Source organism: Pteropus alecto, unplaced genomic scaffold (genome assembly GCF_000325575.1).
Source record: "Pteropus alecto unplaced genomic scaffold, ASM32557v1 scaffold164, whole genome shotgun sequence".
NCBI classification, from domain to species: domain Eukaryota; kingdom Metazoa; phylum Chordata; class Mammalia; order Chiroptera; family Pteropodidae; genus Pteropus; species Pteropus alecto.
Window position 1 is genome coordinate 12,629,840 of NW_006439568.1, and position 23,244 is coordinate 12,653,083.

Here is a 23,244-nt window from a genome sequence, read left to right on the forward strand (position 1 = left end):
GTTCCTGGAACACTTGTGTCCACATTCAAAAGCTATAAATTCTTAGTTATTTCCCAAGGCCCAGGTCAAACAATACTTGTAGTACTGATGAACTCCGAGGCAGAATTATCACTTCCCCATCTGTGCTGCTCTGGTACTATGTGCATGTTATCTTAGAGCAGCTATGTGTACCGGTTTGCCCTGGACAGTCCTGGTTTGTACCTGTTGTCCTGTCATCCTGACTGGTATGACATTTGGCAAAAACAAAATATCATTATTAATAGTTCTGTTAAAATAGCTAAGCATATTTATTAGCTCTCTACTCTGTATTTGATTTCACCTAGTAGTGTATAAGATATGTTTTCAGTGCTCAGAGTAATTATAACATGAAAAACAAAAACTGATAACTCATCTTTATTCTCAATCTTTTCCAGAATCTAGGTAATTCACACTTCCCTTCCAAGGGCAGCATACAGGTTGTTTGTAGATAATAATATGAACACCTAACCCATTGCAATCTTGGATGGTGGTAGGTGAAGCATTTGACGCTGTCGCCCTGCCAGCTATTTAGTATAACAGCACGTTGTCTCATAGTCCGTGCTGTGGTTTGAAAATGACATAAAGCTATCAAGCCATGAATTGGAAGAATTAATGGGAAATAGTGTTCTTGAAATTTACGAGGAAATAGAGATGCAGCAGATGTGCTATAGAACTATAGAATATAGTCCGAATGTTCAAAGTCACAACTATTTTATCATAGAAATATTTTTAAGATTATTTTGCAACATTTATGGCAGCGGTGGAATTTTTAAAAGCACATGTTTAATGAAAAAGTACATACTAGATTTTTATTTCTTAATAAAGCTGATTCCCCCAAGATATCCAACAAGAAGGTCAGTTCAGCTAAAGAGGGTTGTCAAGAAAAGTCCACACAGTGATCAACAAGGATGTCAGACAAACTTATCCTTGCAAAAGTTTAAATTAAGCCCAAAAATATAGCAGGAAAGAACCTAGAATAAATTTTTATTATTATTTGTAAATCAAAGTATTTTAATACCTACAGAAACATATTTTTTTTTAAAAAGGGAGTTCCACATGATTCATTTTGAATAAAACATATTTAGATAAGTTGTAAAAGAAATTTAGAGGAGAAATTGTGCTGATTGGCTATTTTTCTGAGCAACCAAAAAGTTAATATAATACTGCATTAAGTGAGACTTTATGCCTGTTTATCATGTTAACATTTTGTAGGTTATGGAGGGGGCACTTTTATATTCTAAAACATGAAACATAATTAAGTGGTGAACTGAAGACATGATGATGTATTAAGTTAATCTTCATCTTTTTAAAGTACCTGATATGTTAAATAAGTCTTGATTATTTTAAAGCACTTACCTTCTTAGCGAAAGTATTTCCTAAGTAAAAGTGCTCTCTGGTATTGGGTTTATCCCCGGCACCATAACATCACTGATAGTATTCAGCTAGATTTTTTTTTTTAATAACTTATTAATCTACTATGAAAAATAATATTTTGATTGATAATGTAATGTGTATGATATTAATATAAGGAATATTGGGACATTAGACAGACAGTTTATTAGTATTTTAAAATATAAATATTTGATATTCTAGTTTTATGAAGAAATTGCCTACAAATTTTAAGATGATAAATTTTTGGAATAGCTGTTTGGATTAACTACATGGTTTTAGAATTTAGTACTTACATCATAAAAATCATGTATAAATTACTCATACTATCTGTGTACTTATCATCCAAAAAACCCAATAACATCTCATTAAAAATTTGCCGCATACTCAGCTTTATCTTGGAAGAGAGAGAAAGAGCTTCCCAGATGAGAAAAAGCTGAAGGAATTCATCACCATCAAACCAGGATTACAGAAATGTTAAAAGGTCTTTAAGAAGAAGAAAAATAAAACAAAATACAAATAAGAAAACATCTCAAAGAAAAAAATTCTCACTGACAAAGGCAAACATATTAAAAAAGCAGTGGCCCAGATAACACTAAAGCTAGTATAAAAGTTAAAAGGTACAAGTAGGGAGAGCATGTGTAATTAAAACAGTAAAGTAAGGGATATACAATAAATACATATGCATAAAAGAAGTAAAAAAATAATGACACAAACAAACATGGAGGGAGTGGGTAAAAATGGTAATGATTTAAGAATGTATTTGAACTTAAGCGACCATCAATCGACTTAAAATAGACTGCTAAAAATATAGCTTGGTATATATGAAGCACATAGTAACCACAAACCAAAAATCTACAAGAGATATACAAAAAATAAAGAGAAAAGAATCCAAACACAACACTACAGAAAGTAATCAACATATAAAAGTAGAGAGAAAGAGAATAAAGAACAGAAAAGAACTACAGAAATAATCAGAAAACAATAAAATGGTAGTAATTACATACCTATCAAAAATTACTTTAAATGTAAATGGATTAAATGCTCCAATCAAAAAATGAATGGATAAATGAGATGTGATACACATATATAATGGAATATTACTCAGCCATAGAAAAGAATAAAATTTTACCATTCGTGGCATGGATGGACGTAGAGGGTACAGTACCCTCTACTTAGCACAGTAGAGGGTACTGTGCTAAGTGAAATAAGTCAGACAGAAAAAGGCAAATACCGTATGATTTCACTTATATGTGGACACTAAAAAAACAAATGAATAAAGAAAATAGAAACAAACTCATAGATACAGAGAACAAACTGATGGTTACCAGATGGGTCATGGGTTGGAGGGCTGGGTGAAAAAGGTGAAGGGATTAAGAAGTACAAATTGGCAGTTACAAAATAGTCATGGGGCTGTAAAGTACAGATTAGGGAATATAGTCAATAGTATTGTAATAACTATACGTGGTTTTTAGGTGGGTGCGAGGCTTATCAGGGGGATCACTTGTTAAGTTATATAAATGTCTAACCACTGTGCTGTGCAACTGAAATGAATATAATATTGAATGCAACTGTAATTGAAAAAAAAAATTTAAAATGAAACTGATGATGAAATGTGCCTATGTATCTTTCTGCACAGATATATGGCATGACATATATTAACATATGTGGGGACCACGGTGGTCTTGTTAAGACAGAATCTGTTTAAAAAGCATGACTTTTCATTTAGAGCACATGAAAACTGCTAATTTTAGTATCTTATATTCTAAATTATCTTCTGCATATGTATGAAGAATGTAAATATGCCAGCTTCCTTAGCAGAATAATGTCACAAATAGTTAAATGAGTCAGATTTGTTTATCAGTCACATTAATTGCCCTAAGTGGAGAACAGTAACATAAATTGCCTCAAATATTTTAATTCCAGTAAAAGTTTCATTTACATCCATTTCACGAAATCAAAGCATCATCTTTGAAAGTTATTTCAAAGATGAAACACCTGATATTATAAATTCAGTTGAAATTTTAACATTTCAGTAATTTTAAATTTACTTAGACTTGTTTTATGGTCCAGCGTATGTTTTTTTAAAGGTACTATGTGCATTTGAGAGGAATGTGCACTTACCATTCATTATTAGGTAGAGTGTTTTATACATATCAATTAAATACAGTTGGTTGATAGTGCCCTGCTTGAAATGTTTTATATCATTACTGGTTTTCTGTCTACTTTTTTTTTATCAACTAATGAAAGAGAAGTGTTGAAATGGATAACTGCAGTTGTGGATTTGTCTTATTTTTTCTGTGCTATTATATTTTTGCTTTATTTTGAAGAGCTGTTTTTAAGTGCATATTTTTGAGGTGCTCTATTTTCTTAGTGAGTTGACTCTTTCATTCCTATAAAATATCTCCCTTTTTCCATGGTTATTTTCCTTGTCTTGAAGTTTACTTTGTCTAATATAAATATCTTATGGTTATTCTCTGTATGGTATACCATTTAGCAACCTTTTAACCCATTACATTTAACTCATCACGTCTTTACAGTTAAAGTAGTTTTCTAGTAGAAGAAAACAGATGATTGAGCCTTGGTTTTTTATACAATCTAAAATTATTTGCCTTTTAATTATAGTATTTTAAATTATTAGATCATTTATATTTAAAGTAATTATTTCTATGGTTGAACTTGTCTAACTTATTACTATTTATTTTCCATTGGACCCACCTGTTTATTATTCCTTTTTCTATCATCATTTTTTTCTCCTCTCATTTTATCACTTCTCATATGATATAAGAAACTTACAGTAGTATATTTCTATTTCCCCTTCTGTCTTTCAGACTATTGTTTTCATTTATCTCACTTCTATATATGTTAACACCAAAATACATTAAAAAAAAAAAAACTTTCAGCAGACAATTATCTTTTAAATCTTTATTTTTTTAACAGGAGAGAATAACCAAATTTAGCTGTGTACATATGTATGGATAATGTACAAAAATATGGAACCTGAGAACAAATTGGGCATTTGAGCCTATATGACTTTTTTCCCTTTTTTTACAATTGAAGTTGGTATTCAAGATTATATTAGTTTTAGATGTACAAGACAGTGATTATACATTTATATAACTTACAAAGTTATCAACTTGATAAGCCTAGTACCCATCTGACACCATATATAATTATTACAATATTATTGACTGTATTCTGTATGGTGTACTTTACATCCTCGTGACTTTTTTAATAACTGCCAATGTGTACTTCTTAATCCCTTCACCTTTTTCACCCTTTTAAATCTTTTAAAAATTAGACAAATGTCACATTAAAATTTTAATATTAAATATAAATTTATTTGTTTTGTGATCATAAAACACATATAAATTTTGGTGACACAGAACCTCATGATAAAAACAAAGCTTTTCTAAAATTAAGAAATAAAAATGCACTGATATTTGTTTGTGGTGCACTAATAATTCATAACTGTGACCAAGCAAAATCTATCCACCACAATAAAACATTGTTAAAATTTACAAATATTTTATATACAGTGATATTATTAAATTACATTTTGTGTTTGACAGAGTAATACTGATTTAAAAAATGAATAAATAAAATGTAGTATGTCAGTATTATTTTCTCTTTTTGATCCTCTTTGTCATTCAGACTTAGAAAAGTTTCTTACTCTGAAGCATTCTTTTGCAAAATCAACCAAAATGACCTACCATGGTGTTAAAATTTTTTGAACATAAAACTTTTAAATCTGGTTAATTTTCATTAAAATCAGTTGAAAGTCTTTGATTAAAATATTCAGTTACTGGAATGCTAAAGATCTTCAGCTTTTGAAAATTTTGGTGAACTGCAATTACTGAAAACAAAGTTTGGAAACAGAAAGACATTAATGTGTTATCTGTACAGAAGTATAAAAGCTCAAACACTGTACAAAATGGAAATTTGAAACTATCATTGTGCTTTAATATGACTTCTGAGAAAGAAGGATCTTTTGATGACATTCTTATTTTTAATAGGATTAAATTTATTTTTATACTAAATGCAATAAAATTGAGATCTCATACAATTATAAGCTTGTGAGTGAAATATTCAAAAATCACAATTTAAAACAACCTTTGACAAGTTTTATATTATAAAAGTTTTTGTCAAAGAAAAATATTCTGAAAAGAAGTAAACATTCAAGTTTGTGAAAATATTTAAGCTGAGGTATATACACATTGCTGTTGAAAAAATCAAATTTAAATTTTCTTTCACTTAAAAAATTAGACCTAAATTTACCAGATACCTCATCATCTATAATGTAAAACCTTTTTCTATTAAAAAGAGTATGTTCTGGGGAGACATCAGTTGAACATGCTAACAATTTAAAATATCTTAAAAACACCTTTAACAATGCTAATAAAAGACTACATTGAAAAAATTCTTTAGAAAAAATGGACTAAAAAGACAGTAAATATGACTAAGATATCAATTAAAGAATGTGCATATGTACCATGAATTATTATTTTGCTTGCATTATTTTTAATGGTTAGATAATTCATGTAAAATTTGTTTCTTTGTATGCAGGTCTATGGCATTTTCTTTAGAAATTATTTGATTTTTAAAATAGTTTTTGTATAGATTACTTTGAAATGTTCATCAATACAGTATTATCAATTTTGTTAGTCAATTCATGTTAATTACATAATTCAGATTATTCTTCCCTTCTTGTTTTATTCCCAGAATTTTTTTCAGTTTGAATGGCAAAAAATCACCTGATTTTAATACCCATTTTATTAAATTAAATCTATGTACACATCTGTCCCTCTTAGATAATGCTCTTTTGAAGGTTAGGATGTTAGCCTCTTGATATCTGTATCCCTAAAACGTGGCCTTCCAGCTGGTACTTAGTACTTAGTAAATGTTAAATGAATCTGATTGAATAGAAGAAAAATTAATGTTAAATTAAAAGTACACTGACATTGTGGTTTTTCTCTGCTTTGGCTCATTATTGTGATCTCCAAATATTAGAATTCTATCTCAAATTATATTTTATGTATATTATGTTTTGTAACCTTTAGATATAAAATCAATTTCTTGAATAGGTAACTTTAACAGTCTTCAACCTTACGTGCCTTTTGATTTCACAAAAATCGTATCAGTGATTTTATTCCTACCTGAGTCTGCATATTGGAACAATAATAAATAAAAGTAGGGAAGTATTTTCTCTTATTAAAATACATCTCCACTATGAAGCATAATACCTGGCTTATTGTGGGTACATAACAATTATCTGGGAAAGCAAATGAATAAATACGTAGTTTTGAAAGAGATTTCTATATATTTGGAAGTACTTGACAAAACTGACTTTGAGGATTCTTTTGCTACCCATGCATTAAGCAGCTTTGTTTCCCTCCTGAGTTGATGGGAATGACTCTGTCATGCTACCATCTACTTTAACCTGACTTGCCATGTCATTAGGTGTATCCTTAGAAACATAGTGAAATTCTAAAGATAGCCACATTACTGAGTAGCTGGGAGACTATAGGCCTAATAATGTTGTCGAACATTCTTTATAAAATTGATGGATCTCGTACAAAGCAAGGGCTCAGTCAAAGTCAAAATTCTCCAGGGTGAAATCCACCTCTAGGTTACCATCTGCATTTCAAATATTTTCTGATTGATTTGACTCTGGATGGAATTTCCTTCCAGGTTAAATATTCCCATTACCCAACTTGATTTCTGTATAGTGAAGTGGAGAATATAGAGTCATTTCTTAGTCAGTACGAGAACATAATGCAATAAAACTGGAAAAGAGGAATGTAAGGGCTTGTGAATATCAAATTTGGATGACGATCTTTTTGAAGTCTCCTGATATTGCAAAAAAATATATAAAACTATTAGGTGAATAGGAAGATCTACTGGTCTTTAAAGATTCATTTCAGAATTTACATTTTCTTAAAATTATTCAATATAGTTGTTAGACTAGAACTTTAAGATTTTATCTGATACTAAATCAGGCAAGTAAGATATTACTATACCAGTTTTATAGATCAGGTGGCTAAAATTCAGGGAATTTATACAAACTGATCAATCTCCTTTTCTTACTAAGTAGAGACTAAAATCTAGTCTCTCCTGCTTTTGATGACATTATTTATTTAACTGTAAGAGATCGAAGAATTTTCTTTTTTGAAAGTTCTTGAGATAAATAAATTTATATCAAAGAGTCAACTTTCTGAACAGAAAAGACCCACAAGAACTTAATGAGTGATTTTAATATATTTATTATTTCTTATACAAAGTAAGGTTATGAGAAAACTGAAATGTTAATTTGCCCAAGATTACCAAAATGGTAATTTAGGCATTATCTCTGAAAAATAACTCCAGCTATCATCTCTAGTTGAGTTGAAAGCTGTACAAGCACTAGTTAGGATGGTAAAATCTATATTAGGTAAAGTGTACATTTCTGATTAAATTACACCCTAAATTAGATGAAAACAAATATAAAATTAGAAGTTAGAAGAATATTTACAATGTCAGTGAGTTGTAACAGTAGCGAAAACTCTGTACTATTTAGTACTGTTTTGTTCTGAAAACATCTTCAAGTTGTCCAGATAAATTAAAGCAAATTAAAATGTAATCTAAGTGTCGTGTTACTGCATACTTGGAATAAATGTTCACTAGTGTCAAAAAAATATTGAATTGTAGATAAATCTTCAGTATACACTGCAATGACTAATTATAGTATTGTTCATTCATTCATTTCACAAATGTTTATTTAAGGAGCTATTTTTAATTATGGAAGAGTCTTTATTATTTTACATTTTAAGACAATTTATTTGTACTCTATAGAAAAGCTCGATTTGATAAAGTCATGTTACTTAACAATAAATGTAATTAACTCTTTCAGTGGATTTATAGTATTGGTGAAGATTGAGGGCATTGTAAAAAAATTCTAAGCAACATTAATGTAAGCTATCGCAACTAAAGCGTAAATTCTTTTTTATTGCATGCTGAGAGATGCAGTTATATGTAATTAGCATCAGAGCAATGTATCTTGTAAACTTGTTCCTAGTGTATACAATAAGTAGTTATGAAATTATATTACTTCTACATGTCTATTTTTTTCACCTTCTGGGTCATGCACCAATATTGTTAACAATTAAGAAAAAATTACTATGGATATGTCATTTCTGGTGGAATAGAAAATGTTCCATTTTGAAAGCAAAAATTTGTCATTACAAATTTATTTCAAACATATTATAATAACCACATACAAAAACTCATTTTGTCAGAAGTAAATGCTACCATACAAGATAAAATCAGTGGAACAAAAAATAAAAATTATCAGATTTATATTTTTGCTGATGCTCAATTGATTTCTCATGTTGGCAAGTTTTAGCTTTTATGGTGAATTTATTTCTAACAAAAGTATTTGTATCTACATGTCATATTAAATGAAAAGTAATTTTGCAGTGAGAATTTTTTGCTTTCAAAATGTAACTGTATTTTATTTATTTAATTTTATTGGCATGAACTGCATAGGAAAAGTTTGTATACACAAGTGAGATTGCAATCTTGTTTTCTTTCTAAAAATCAGAATATTAAAGATTTTATAATTTTGCAAGTGTTTTGAACATGTTAAGGTGAGGGGTCTACGTGATATCCGAGTAAAGTTAAGAAAACTGTTGAGCACAATGGTCTGGCACTCAGAAGAGATGGTAAGGGTGAATATATAAATTTAAGAGGGATTATGCTAAAAAGAATATTTAAAACCATGGGATAAGATAACATTATCCAGGGAGAAATTGTAGAAAGGAGCAAGAACATTAGGACTAATCTTTGAGATACTCCAGCCCTTAGTTATTAGGTTAAAAACATAGAAATATTTGTCTTTATCTGTCTGACTTCCTCCACTCAGCATAAATGCCATATGATTTCACTTACATGTGGAATCTAAAAAACAAAACAAACAGAAAAAACTCATACATACAGAGAACATTTTGATGGTTGTCAGAGAAGGGGGTTGGAAAAGTGGAAGGGATTAGGAACTACAAATTAGTACACCTGCAACTAATATAATATTGTATGCCAACTCTAACTGAAAAATAAAACAAATTAAAAAAAAGTACAAATTAGTAGTTATAAAATAGTCATGGGGATATAAAGTCTAGTGTAAGGAATATAGTCAATAATATTATAATAACTATGGTGTCGGGCATTAGATTTATTAGGGTGATCACTTAGTTATATAAATGTCTACTCACTATGTTGTACATCTGAAACTAATATATTGTATGCCAACTATAATTGAAATATTTAAAAAATTATTTTATACAAAGGTAGAGACAGCAAAAATACTGAAAAGTGGCAGCAAATGAGCTAGAAAGAAAACCAACAGAGTCTGATGACTGGTAGGCCAAGAAAAAAATGTGCTTAAAGAGGAAGGAATGATCAGTTGTGATGAATGTTGCTAAGAAGTTTCTGAAAAAAGAAGACAGAAAGTTTACCATTGGATTTGGCAGCCTACATTTAACTAGAGCAATTTAGTAAATATATCAGAAGAAAGACTGATGATGGAACTGGAGACAGTTGTGCAAATATCTCCGACAGGGAGACATTTAATAGGGTTCCTATTAAAGAAAAGAGAGAAATGGAAAAAAAAAAAAAGTTGGAAGAGAATGAAGGTATTACTGAGGGTTCTGTTTGTTTATTTAAGATGGAAAATATAAAACATATTTGTATGATATTGGGAATGGCCCAATACAGAAGGAGGAACTGGTGATTCTGAAGAAAGGAGAAATGCTTACAAATGAAGTCCCTGAGAAATAAAGAGGTTTTAATACCATCAGCGCAAAAACTAGAGTTGACCTTATGTAGAGCAAGAGTGCCTTCTCCAGTGCAGCAGGAGAGGAAGCAGGGAATAAGAGTGCAGACACCAATGGGCGATAGATTTGGTAGTGGTAAAATGATGGCAGGCTTATCTTACTGCTTATGTTTTAATGAACTGTAAGGAAAGAAATCAGACAAGAAAAGAGGACAGGAAAAAGAGAAGGAAAATGAAAAATCAATTGGAGTGGAATGTCCTTGGTATTGTAATTACTTAAAGAATATCATTTGGCATATATCTGGCTAACATTGGCCTATATAATTCTGATTTTATTTTTACTATTTCTAGTAATACCTACAAAAATAACCTTCACTCTTGTTTGTTTCCCTTTATGGTGAAATATCAGCAGCAAGAAAATTTTTTTGTGTAATGAAGGGTTATAAACTGCTCAATATCTCCTGCTTTTTCATTTTAATCTAGGTCTAATTTTTTTTTTTGGTTAATTTTTTCACAATAAGCACTATCAAAGTCTCATTAGTAGGGTATGACTTTGTTTTGTTTTAGCTGGTAATGGGATAGGTTTGTGATGAGATACTGTACTGTCGTGGGTAAGAGCCCTGCTATTTCTTGAGTTCAGATCCCTGCTCTGCTGAGAGCAAGCACTTAACAACCCTGAGGCTGATTTTACCCATTCAAAAATGGTGATGGTAATAATACTTCATAAGAATTTTGTATTTAATCTTAGTTGTGTAAGCAGCCTCTAGACAAGTGTTTTGTATACTATATACTCTCCTTAGAGACGATAATCATGGTTTTTATAATTATTGGTAGATATTCTAAAGTAACTGCCCTTCATGTTGAACAACTATATCTCTTTCTTAGACACATAGACTTTATTCAGTTTGACACAATATATATCAATGGAATCCTGTGGATAAGACTATACTATTGCTATCTGTGTATCTTTTTTTTTTTTTTTTTAGTAAAAATTAAAGTTAAATGTTGTAAATGTATAGGTCTTTGAACTAATCTAATCAGAATGATAGTTGCTCTTGATTTTAAAATGACATTTAAAGATTAATAGCATATTTTAGAAATTTCAATTTAATCCTATCCTTTGAGTTTTACATTATTGAGTTTAAGTAATCAAATCATTTAAATTTATTTGGCCACACTTTAAGCACTTTTTATTACAAAATATCTATCACTTTAACTTAAATATGTCCCTTGGATATGATCTCATGTCTTCATTCCCACTTTAACTGCTCTCTGTTTAAAGCCTCAGTTTTCTCGTAGTAAAACTATGAATAATAATAGTACCCCAACTTTTTGTGAATCAAATGAGGTCTCATAGTACAGTGTTTTTTTCTGATAGTTAAATGCCCAATAAATATCATATATTAACAATATTAGCTATTTACATACTCTTCTATTACATATACTTTTTCCCTCTATTAAGATTTCTACTGAATAATCAGCCGGTATAAGTAATACAAGCTACAGCTGTGTAAGGGACTTGATAATTCCTATTCTAGATTAATCAAAATATAAATGGCCAGTTCTTTTGAGGGGAAGAAAAGGAAAAAGGGAAGTCATTGTTGATTGTCAACTTCATAAAGTTTTGTAAGTTAAATCCAGGCTATATTTGGAGGTTATAGCATATAAATCTATTATACTCATTTTCCAGAATATTCTTTTCATGTTATTATTACAGGGTTAAGACACTTTATCTTTGTTGGAATATCTGCTTATTTTACATATTTACATGTTAGAAAAAATCAAGAATGAATGGCGGACTTAAACCTGGTAGAATATAGATATTCATTTCATCAAATTTAAAGCAATTTAAACTAAAGAAATTAAGAAAATAAATAAAAAGTACCCATGTTAACACATTGATGATAAATATGTTATTTTATGACATGTACTTTTTATTATTACATGATTAAAATTGTTGATAAGTTAAAATGATTAATTATAAAAAAAGTATTTTTATAGAAAAATCCTACCTTATTCCAGAACAGGAGAGAACAGAGGATTAAATCGCTACTTTAAAACATATATAGCAAGAAAAATAAAATGTAAATAAGAATTATATTTTTTGAGAATTGTATGTTCCACAAAAGTGAAAAATAAATAAAATTATTACTTTATTTTTACAGATGTGACTAATACTTTATTAAATCCTAACATTATATAATTGCTTTTTTAATCATCCCAATCAGGTGCAATTGTTTTACTTCTAATTCCCAAGGAGATATAGCATGGCTGTTTAAAAGGTTTTCTTCAATGGCTACAGTTTCTATTTGATATAAAAACAAGAATAATTAATGCTAAAATTATTATAATTTTGTCTCCCCTCAAACACAGAGTATAACCATTATGGAGATCAATCTTTCAATAAGAAAAGAAAGTAAGGCAATAGTATTCACACCAAGTAATTGTTCCTGTGTATATTTAACTAATTGCTTTTAGAACTCAAGTAATTGCAAGAGGAAAATACTTCTTTGGTCTTTCATTAAACCCCATCATTCTTTATTGTGCTTTAAAATCTTACTCCTAATTTGTTTATTAATTAAGTGAAAAGGAGCAATAGGGGTTTACCACCTCTCTTTTCTTCAGACCCAAAGGCAAATGCATATTTTCACGTGTATTACCTGTCATTTCACATATTATACATTAGCTTATTTTAGCTACTTGGTTCCACACAGTAAATCTGACAAGAGAGCAAAAACATGTTTTTCCCCTCAAATTCAGCCAAGACACAATTATACTGACTGCTTTAATTTCCATGTTTTTGTACATTTTTACTTTTGAGAATGTTATTCTTAAGCTTCAAGCTCTTTGGGGACACAGAGCCCAGCACGTTGGAAGGCCCTCCTACCTCCCCCAAAATGAAGTTTTCTCATAGTCTTTTATGCTGTTGCTGTTTTTTCAATTTAAAAGCTATAGCATGTCTTACATTTATGTTACATCTTTCTAACAAAAACATCTTAAATGTAAATCTAGAAAGAACATCACTCTCCACTTATAAATCGATAAACGAATCTATAGATCAGTTTTAGTTTTGGTGGAAACCATCCCAGAGCACTTCAAGGAAAACTTAATAACTGAGTTTATCACAAAAACATTTTACAAAAAGTCTTTATCAATATTGGAAGATTCTAATTGCCCAGATCCTGTGATGCGTAATAGATGCTCTGAAAGGAACAAAGATGAGTATTATGGAACAAAATCACTTGGAAATTGGAATCGAGTTCTTACCTCACTTCCCTTGATATTCTCCAGAATGACTTAGATTTTTATTTTCTTAACAATTAAAAAGAACTCTCTCAAAAATATATTACTCATATGAAAGTTGTTCTAAATAGTTTTTAAGGTGGATTCAGATTTATGCCAGCTATGGCTTTCTATTTATGGATATAATCTCTAGCTTTTTAATAATTTCTTAATGGGCTTTATTGTCTTATTTTACTTAACAGAGGAGAGAAATTGCATTTCTGGGACAGTCACAGGTGGGAAAAAACAGTCTAGTGTAATATTTAAGAATCTGGGTTCTGAAATCAGGCAGACTTAGTTTCAGATATTGGTTCTATACTCTTTAGTTTTTGTAATATTGGACAGGTTAATCTTCCTAAATCTAGTTTTTTCACCTGTAAAATAAGATTAGTAATGACACTTGACTCATAGGATTATTAAGAGAATTAAAGGAACTACACATGTAAAGTCCCTATCCCAGTCCGTTGCTTAGAAACACTAGTTTATCAGTAAAATGAAGCAAAACTATAAGACTTCTGATTATATATATATAATGATACATAAATTTTGTTTTATTTAAATGATTGGTAAGATGATGTTTGCAGTCCACATTTTTAATCCTTTTAAAAATGTAACCCTTTAAAAATAAACCCTTTGAAAAAATAAACATTTTTACACTTTCAAAATGTAAGTAAAATATGTACGTATGTATATGTGTATCTCTATATATCATATATGTGATCGGATTTTGTTATTGTTACTGCTTTTGTATAGTGATAGCTTATTTATACATACCACCAATATTCATTTTTTCTAAGTTTTTAAATTGATATGGTCCTCTTTATTGTCACATAACCTTGATAGTCAGAATATTATGATATTATGTGTAGATTCTCTGGTTTCTTTGTTGTTATGTGTATTAGATAGATGAGCTAGAACAAATTTGCTGGATGGATTAAGAGATTGATTAATTCATTGATTAATCTCTCTCTCTCTCTCATTACCTATTTATCATCTATATATCTACCTACCTACAATATCCTACCTACCTACTAAGGATGTAAATAATTCAATCTGTTAATCAGTACTACCATTATACAAAACAATTTGATGTCTGTTAAGTTCTACTAGTGTCTGTTCGTTTCTTCTTTATATTCCTACAACCTAGCACAATGCCTGGAATATATTAAGTTAGTAAATGAATGAAAGGGTGAATATCAATTATGTGTCTGTAATCCTGCAATTTGTGTCATTATTGTAATATACAATTTAAAAAATAATGTGTACAAGTGCTGAATCCTACATTTATAAATATAGTTTAATAACAGCTTAAATGGATATTTAATAGCTTCTTTGTCTTGATATCTAATCGGCATATGCTTTAGGATAAATCTATTTTTGTGATAATTCAAAGTAATATTTTATTTCATTAACCTGAATTATTCAAGTTAACTATTATTAAATGTGCCATATACTATGCATAGAAGAATGGTTACTTTCCTTAACTCTCATACTATTCTCCTCTGATGATATTTTTTAACTTTTTGTTTTTAAATAATTTTAGATTTAGATACAATTGTAAGAAATAATAAAGACAGAGTCTATATACTCTTCACCCAGTTTTCCTCAATGATAACTTCTTGCATAACTATAACATATCACAACCAGAAAATAGACATCAATACAATCCACTGATCTTATTCAGATTTTACAAGCTTTATGTATACTCATTTGAGTGTTTATTTATCTCTGTAGTTTTGTATGACCACCACCACTGCAGTCAAGATATAGTACAATTCCATCACAAGGATCCCCCATGTTACTCTTTTGTAGCCATAGTCACCTCCTTCCATCCCTTCCCCCTACAACCTCTGATAACCACTAATCTGTTTTTCAACCTCATAAGTTTGTCATTTCAAGAATGTTTCACAGATAAAGTCCAACCTTTTGAAATTGTATTTTTTTTTTTTTTTTACTCAGCGTAATTTCTTTCAGGTTCATCCAAGTTGTCATGTATCATCATTTTTTTTTTTTTAATGTTTAGTTATTCACCATTTGAAAGGCATTTGGGTTGTTCCTAGTTTCCAAATATTACAAATAAAGCTACTATGAGCATTTGTGTTCAGGTATTTATGTGAACATAGTTTTTATTTCTCTGGGGTAAATGAGCAAGAGTGCAGTATTTGGGTCGTATGGTAAACACATGTTTAGTTTTGCAAGAAACTGTCATACTTCTTTCCAGAGTGGCAGTACTATTTTACATTCCCACCAGCAATGTATGAGTAATTCAGTTTTCTCCAGAATCTTGTCAGCATTTGATGATATATTTTTTATCTTAGCTGACCTGATAGGTATGAGGTGATATCTCATTGTGGTTTTAATTTGCATTTCCCTAATGGCTAATGATGTTGAATATCTTTTTACATGCCATCTGGTATCTTCTCTATTGAAATATTTTTTTGTTTATATTTTAATATTTTTTCTTTTTCTTCTTTCACAGCTGAGTTTTAAGAGTTCAAGATACTAGTCCTTTGTGTTATATATGCCATGCAGACATGTTCTCCTAGTCTGCAGCTTTCTTTTTTATCCTCTTCACAGTATCTTTCACAGAGCATCTGATAATTTTGAGTAAATCTAGTATTTGGTTACTGAAATACCATACCCCCTCTTGAAATAAATTAGCGCACAAATTATTTAACAAAAAAATGTTAAAGTATTTATTATGCAGACATTTAAAAATTGCTCAAGAATTTTTAAAGTTAATTTTCTGAAAGCACATCAGTATATGGAAGATTCTAAACTGTAAGATCTGGAACTTCAAAATTGCTTTTGGTACCATCAAAACTAAAGGCTTGTTTCTACCTTTTAATAGGTTCTGTTGCCACTGCATGCCGTGACCCAGGTGTTCCCATGAATGGAACTCGAAATGGGGATGGACGAGAACCTGGAGACACTGTTGTTTTTCAGTGTGATCCAGGTTATGAGCTTCAAGGAGAGGAAAGAATAACCTGCATTCAGGTAGAAAATCGGTACTTCTGGCAGCCCAGCCCACCAGTCTGTATAGGTATGAATTAAAGAACAATTAAAACTTTATACAAGTAGAAAAAAATGTTTAAAAATGGTCATTGGTATCATTAATTAAGAACAATATTCTAGAATAGGTTTTATATGAGAGTCTATGATTTCAGAGGTCTATGAACATTCAAAAACTGTAAAAAAATTGAAATGATTATTATTTCACCCCGAGGGAGAGGGTCCATAATTTCATTAGATTCCCAATGATTCTAAGATCCTTAAAAAAAAAAAAAAAAGTTAAGAATCAAAGCTCCTAAAAAATCCTGATCTTTCCTATCTACTATATAAATGGAGTTGTTCACTGCTTTTAATAAAGTGTGGATTCAGACTCCACTTTTTAAATGGGTCGTATTGATCTCGCCTCTACAATGGTTACTTCTGAGAAAGAATTTTATCAGAACTTATATTTGAGTTTTAAATCTTTGACTTTTCATTCAATTCATATATTCTAAAAGAATATAAGTTTTTATTTTGATGATCTAAGGATTTGCAGCAGTTAGGTTCATACTTTCAACTGTCTACTTTTAGTCTCCATGCCCTGTTCTTGATCCCTAAATTAGACTAGGAATTAAGGTACATATTACTTCTTTCCTAGGCCTGAAAAAGAGAAGATGTACCACCTTTGGAGAATACTTGCTATATAATCCTTTTTAAAAAAATCTCATTATTATTATTATTTTTTTACATTAAACAAGTTCAGTCTCAAACCTTTTAGCTTAAGTGTTTTAGAATTGGCATCATTTTGAATTTATAATATTTTGATCAAAGTGTGTACTCTACTTAAAATGTATTTCTTTAAATATTTTCTTTCTTATTACATTGTAACTTGAGAGAAGATTCCATTACTTGTTGACCATTGTATTATAATATTCAGCACAAGCGAATTTAGCACATTTAGGAGAGAAAGCATCAGTTTTATTTACATATCTCCAACACATAAATGCATTTGAAATAATTGTTTTACAGTAATAAGAAAAGAGTGTTTTTGTACATCAGTTAGAAATGAACAAACTCAAGGACTCATTTATATTTATTTTGCCCCATTTTGTAACTTTTTATGTGAGTTACAAACTCAAATTTACTAGTCATTCACTGTGTCCTAGATATTGTTCTGAACATTGAGGATTTATCAGTAAAACATAATAGAGAAATTCCTTGCTCTTATGAAGCTACTTTATGGTGAAATGAAACTATAAATCTGAATATTCACTTTATATTTTCTGTACTTTATATGTTGGCATTTTAAAAACACTTAATGCACAGAACAAAACAGATCCAAAAGCTTGAACCAGCCAAGGAACAAACTGACAATTCTATGCTTATGTGGAAAATGAGGCAGATAACAAGGGAAAATCAGATTAAAGAGAGTTTTAAAAAATATACAAAATAAAGGTATAGCTTGAGTCAGTTCAAATTCAGCTATATCTCCCTTGACACTGTATTATTTCTGTTTATACCTCTTCATGAACCACTGCAAGATTCTAAACCATCAAACATTAATTAATATATGTTTTCTCATAAAAGCAAGGAGAAAGTACTGTTAGGAAACATTTTCAAAGAAAAAAAGACCAAAACAATGAAGTTTTCATTTGTTTGTTTACTATTCAATTAACCAAAAAAGTCCTATTAAATTAAAATGCCACATGTCAGTTAATTGGAATTTGACTGAGTATCTTGTAAAGAGAATCTGTAAAGAAGAAATGGCATGACACCACAAACTTGCTGTAAAACTTCTTGCTTTATTGTGATCCTTAGACATGGTTAAAGGGTGTTGCTTATTAGAATTACCAGAGAGCTATATTATGTCAAATGTTTTTATGTTTAGAGTCCTAAAATATTAACAGCTTTATACTGAAATTCTAGAAAATACAACATTATAAATCATAAAGAAAATAAGAGTCTTGAAATAGGCTGTTATAAAATTCTATTTGTAGGTAAAACTATAGCTAGCAAGCCCTAATTCTAAAAAAGAAAAAGTGAACACTAAATCATACTTAAATCAAGCAAGTTGCGGAAAATTTTTGTATGGCTTACAGTGCTGTGTATTTTTTTGGTAGGAAAAGATAGCTTGAGGAGAGGATATGCATTAGAGCTTCTCTGAGAAAGAAAATAACCTAAAAATAAAATGTCTGAAAAATTGCTAAGCCTGCAGAATGCTTGACCTCTGAAACTGATAAGAAAGAACTCCATGATTGGAAACACTATGCCAAAGATTAAACCCTGAACTTTTGAGAAATTCCATAACTCTGTGTCTCAGACCCTGGAGCATAAAGCATTTTGTTTGCATGTAGAAGTAGTCAGCCTTCTGGCAAGTCCCAAACAGAAGGGCGCCATCTTTAAAAGATAATAGATTTCATTCTAACAAAATTGACAGTGTGGAGATTACTTTGACCTTGCCAGAGGGAAAGCAGCAGTACTCAATATGAAGGTAAATTACAAAGACATTTGTGTGGGTAGGTGCTGAGAAAGACGGTAAACACAAATAAAACTGAATTGGGGCAAAAAATTAAGAAAATTGTAAAAGAGTTATCTGTAGTTGCCTGTATAACTGCCTCACAAGAAACTGCACTCAGGACAAATTGTTAGTATCAGAATTCCATGGAACCTAACTGAATATTTAATTCATAAATTTGATTTAAAGAGAATCTTAATCTGAATGCTTTATGATTAGATGCATGAAATAAATATGTATTTTCCAAATGGAATTTAAAGTTTAGTATATTAATGCAAGGAGAATTTTTTTTTTTACTCACTGAGTGTTTGAGATATACAAATGTCAGATAATATCATTATCTTATAGATTAGTGATGAATGCAGACACCCAAATGGAATTTTAAGTAAAATATGGTAAGAGAAATAATAAAGATAGGCAGAAGTTGCTATGGCTACCAGAGTAGTTTGGAGAGAGTTTCAACAGATCCCAGCTGGAAATTTTCAGGAAAACTTCCTGGAACCAAAATGAATCTTTAAACATAAGAGTTATATAATTGTAAAAGGGAAAAAAAACATTTCAGGGAAAGCATAGGCAAAAGCATGGAAGTACCAGGAACTATAAGCAGTTGATGGTATTCACATGTAAGCTGTGTGTTTAGAGTGGCGATTGAATCAATTCGAAAGGTTTCAGGGGTCAGGTTATGAAATCTGTTCTAGAATTAGATCATTATCTTTTAGACAATGTGAAACAACTGCAGAATTTTATGCATGGGCGTAGTGTGATTAGAGGTTTTTACTAAGGGAGGGATGAATTAGAGGAAACTAGAGGCATGGGAAACAAAAAGACATTGCAATAATTCTGGAGACATAAAAGTCAGATCTAGAAATATGATAGTAGGTGAAGAAAAAAAGAGATGGGTGAAAGAAAATATCTACGAGGATCTGTGAGATAGCTTGTTGATGGATTGAATACAAGTATGCAGTGAAGAAAAAGGAAGAATCTTTCGCCACTAGCTTGAAAATATGGATGAAAAGAAAAAGAAAAATTAAGTTGAGATTTGGATATATTGGACAATCTGTGTTTGATGTACTATAGGCTACATGGTAGAGATAACTAGTAAGCATTTGGGCATATGATTTAGAATTAAGCAGAGAAATCTGATGGAGAGGGTAGGAAAAAGAAGTCATCAGTGTATAAATGGAAGATAAAGTAAAAAAAAAATAGATATGGTCAACAAGGAAGAATGTAATAGAATGGAAATTAGAGACAACTAGGTAAGTAACTCAGGAGGATACCAGAAATGTAAAATGAAGTGCAAAGAATAAGTGCTTGGCAATAAAAATTTGAACAAAGATATTAAAAGAAAATTAGAAATGGAGTTCCAAAAACAAAGAGAGTGAATTTAAGGTGAAAATCAACAATTAAGAATGACTAGATATGAAGAGAAAGATAAAGGCAGAAAAGTCTCTATTAGTCAATACAAGTCACTTCAGGGTGAGGTTAGATGCCTTTGTGTTGGGAGCAAGAAGGCTGAGGGAGATAACAATGGCTGGAGAGAAAATGAAAGTTGAAAAAGACCAGATACATAAAAACAGAGTGAATTTAAGGTGAAAATCAACAATTAAGAATGACTAGATATGAAGAGAAAGATAAAGGCAGAAAAGTCTCTATTAATCAATACAAGTCACTTCAGGGTGAGGTTAGATGCCTTTGTGTTGGGAGCAAGAAGGCTGAGGGAGATAACAATGGCTGGAGAGAAAATGAAAGTTGAAAAAGACCAGATACAAACATCTAGATCCCTAAGCAACAAAAAGATTATTGTCTCTAAATATAATTTTACAAAAAATAAGTTTTCTCAGGATGAATACTTTGGTGCTTTTTTTTGAAGTATAATATAAGAAACTATTTGCCCAGTAGTGACCTGCTTTGCTAATCATATTGGTCAGCCTATAGGTAAATACAGCACATAGATGAAGAAACAATGAGATTAGACTTCCTTTTCAAAAGACTTAGTTGTAAAATAAAAAATATGAAATAGAGACCTTTATTTAAAACATTATTGCAAGTTGAGGGCAAGGGACAAGGATAACTATGATAGGGAGAACAATGTGACCTTAAGATCTACAAGCATCTCTTAAGTGAAATAAGTTAGTCAGAGAAAGACAAATACCATGTGATTTCACTTGTATGTGAAATCTAAAGAACAAAATAAACAAAATAGAAACAGACTCATAGATACAGAGAACAAATAGATGGTTGCCAGATGAAAGGGAAGTTGGGGGCTGGGTGAAAAAGGTGAAGGGATTAAGAAGTACAAATTGGTAGTTACCAAATAATCATGGGCATATGAAGTACAGCATAGGGAGTATAGTCAATAATATAATAACCATGAATAGTGCCAGGTAGATACTAAGACCAATCAGAGGGGCCACTTCATAAATTATATAAATGTCTAACCACTATGCTATACACCTGAAACTAATATAAAATAATATTGAATGACAACTGTAACTGAAAGAAAAAAAAAAAGATCTATAAGCATCTTGAGAGTTAGGCAAAAGGGATTTTTCTTTTATAGAGATGAGTACAGAAGGCTAGAAAGAACCAGGTGTTGGATGTGGTTCCATACTGTAGTGGTTATCACGTCTGCTTTCCACACAGAAGGTCCTGGGTTCATGCCCCAGTGAAGCCATGGTCCATGGTCTACAGCCATACCACCTTGAATAAGCCAGATGTCTGATCTCAGAAGCTAAGTAGGGTTGGGCCTGGTTAGTACTTGGCTGGGAGACCACCTAGGAAGGCCAGGTGCTGTAGGCATAAATAATAATAATAAAGAAAGAAAAAGAAAAAAAAAAATTAAAAAGAACCAAGTGTTAGGAAACGGGAGGAAAGGGTAGCGAGATGGGTAGTAGATCAGAGAATGTTGTACTCTGAGTCCAGCCTATCCTAAGAAGGGGTTGTATGGTGGCTCAATGTCAAGGGCAGGCCAAGGGTCAGGGGCATAGAGGAAGGAAAAAAGTTTAACCAAAGTTTAACGAGCCTTTTATTCTGATTATTCAGTGAGAACAAGCAATTCAGTTAACAATTTGAGTCAAATGGAATTTACAGGGTCTGTGTTTGGTCTTGTCATGAGAAAATGAGATGGGTTTCTTTAAGGGATCTTATCTAAGAAATGATAAGACATAGTGAGAGGGGTGAGAGTCAGCTCATTTAACCAAACACAAAATCGTGAGGGGATATCTTAATCATCAGGTAAAATTCAACATTTTTAGATGAAAAAAAAAGTGAAAAGAAATAGGTCATAGAGAACTTAGTTTTATTTTTAAGATGGAAGAGACTTGAGCATGTTTGTGGACAAAAGGAAAGAAGCCAGAAAGAGTAAAGGGTATAAATGAATAAAAGCTCTGAAGACAGGGATTATGTGCCCAGGTTGAGGGTGTTATCCTGCTTAACAGGAAGACTCTATCCTCTGATTGTAGAGAGGAGGCAATGAAGTTTGAAAAGGAAGGGCTTCGGAAAGTTGAGATATTTTATGTCTGTTGGGTCTTTTAATAAGGTACCACAAAAATGCACAGGCTATAGATAAGCAGTAGTGAATAAATTAAGTCTGAGCCAATAAATATTCTCCATAGAGTAGGAGCTGAGGTCATCTACTATGATGAAGGTACTGAGGCAAGAGTAGCAGAGGGGCATGGGGAAATGTAGTAGTGGACATCCGTAATTTAGACGGCAAAAATCACCAAATTGTAATGATGATTTTGAATATCTAGAATCTAGACTCAGGCAAAGAACAGAGATCTGAAATGGTTCCGGAACCAAAATTCTCCTTCCCAAACCAGTTTTATGCTGTCAAAGGAATTCAGTGTGCCTTATAGCTGAATGTTAAAATTAATCTGAGAAAACTATAATTTTAAAGAAGAATGCTGATGTGCTGATTATGTGTAAGAGATATAATGTGATCATGAGAATCTCAGTGTCTCTCACTCCTCTTCCCCCACCCCTTCTCCCCTTCCCTCTCTCTCATGTTTATAATCCCACTGTCCCACTTCACCACACCAGGACTTCCACATCTTTATTTTTCTATTTTTCTGAAGCTGCCAACTCTGCGTAATATTTGTGTGTATGATGATAAACTGTGTTTAACAGACTTCAACAATAATCCCCTAAAGAATCTATTCTCTGAATTTCACTAACAATTTTTTGAGCCTTTCCATTGAAGTGTTACAGAAACCTTTATTTAGAGCTGCAATAATAACTGTAG

General features: G+C 31.0%; 1 protein-coding gene and 1 pseudogene across 1 annotated transcript in view; both read left to right on the forward strand.

Moving 5' to 3' along the window:
- CSMD3 (CUB and Sushi multiple domains 3) overlaps positions 1-23,244 on the forward strand; it is a 1,016,080-nt gene that overhangs the window by 750,695 nt on the left and 242,141 nt on the right. Inside the window, exon 28 of the mRNA XM_006916698.2 lies at positions 16,347-16,538. Within this exon, the coding sequence (XP_006916760.1) occupies positions 16,347-16,538 (192 nt within the window). The remainder of the gene's footprint in view (positions 1-16,346; positions 16,539-23,244) is intronic.
- On the forward strand, positions 21,685-21,800 carry LOC112483647 (annotated as a pseudogene).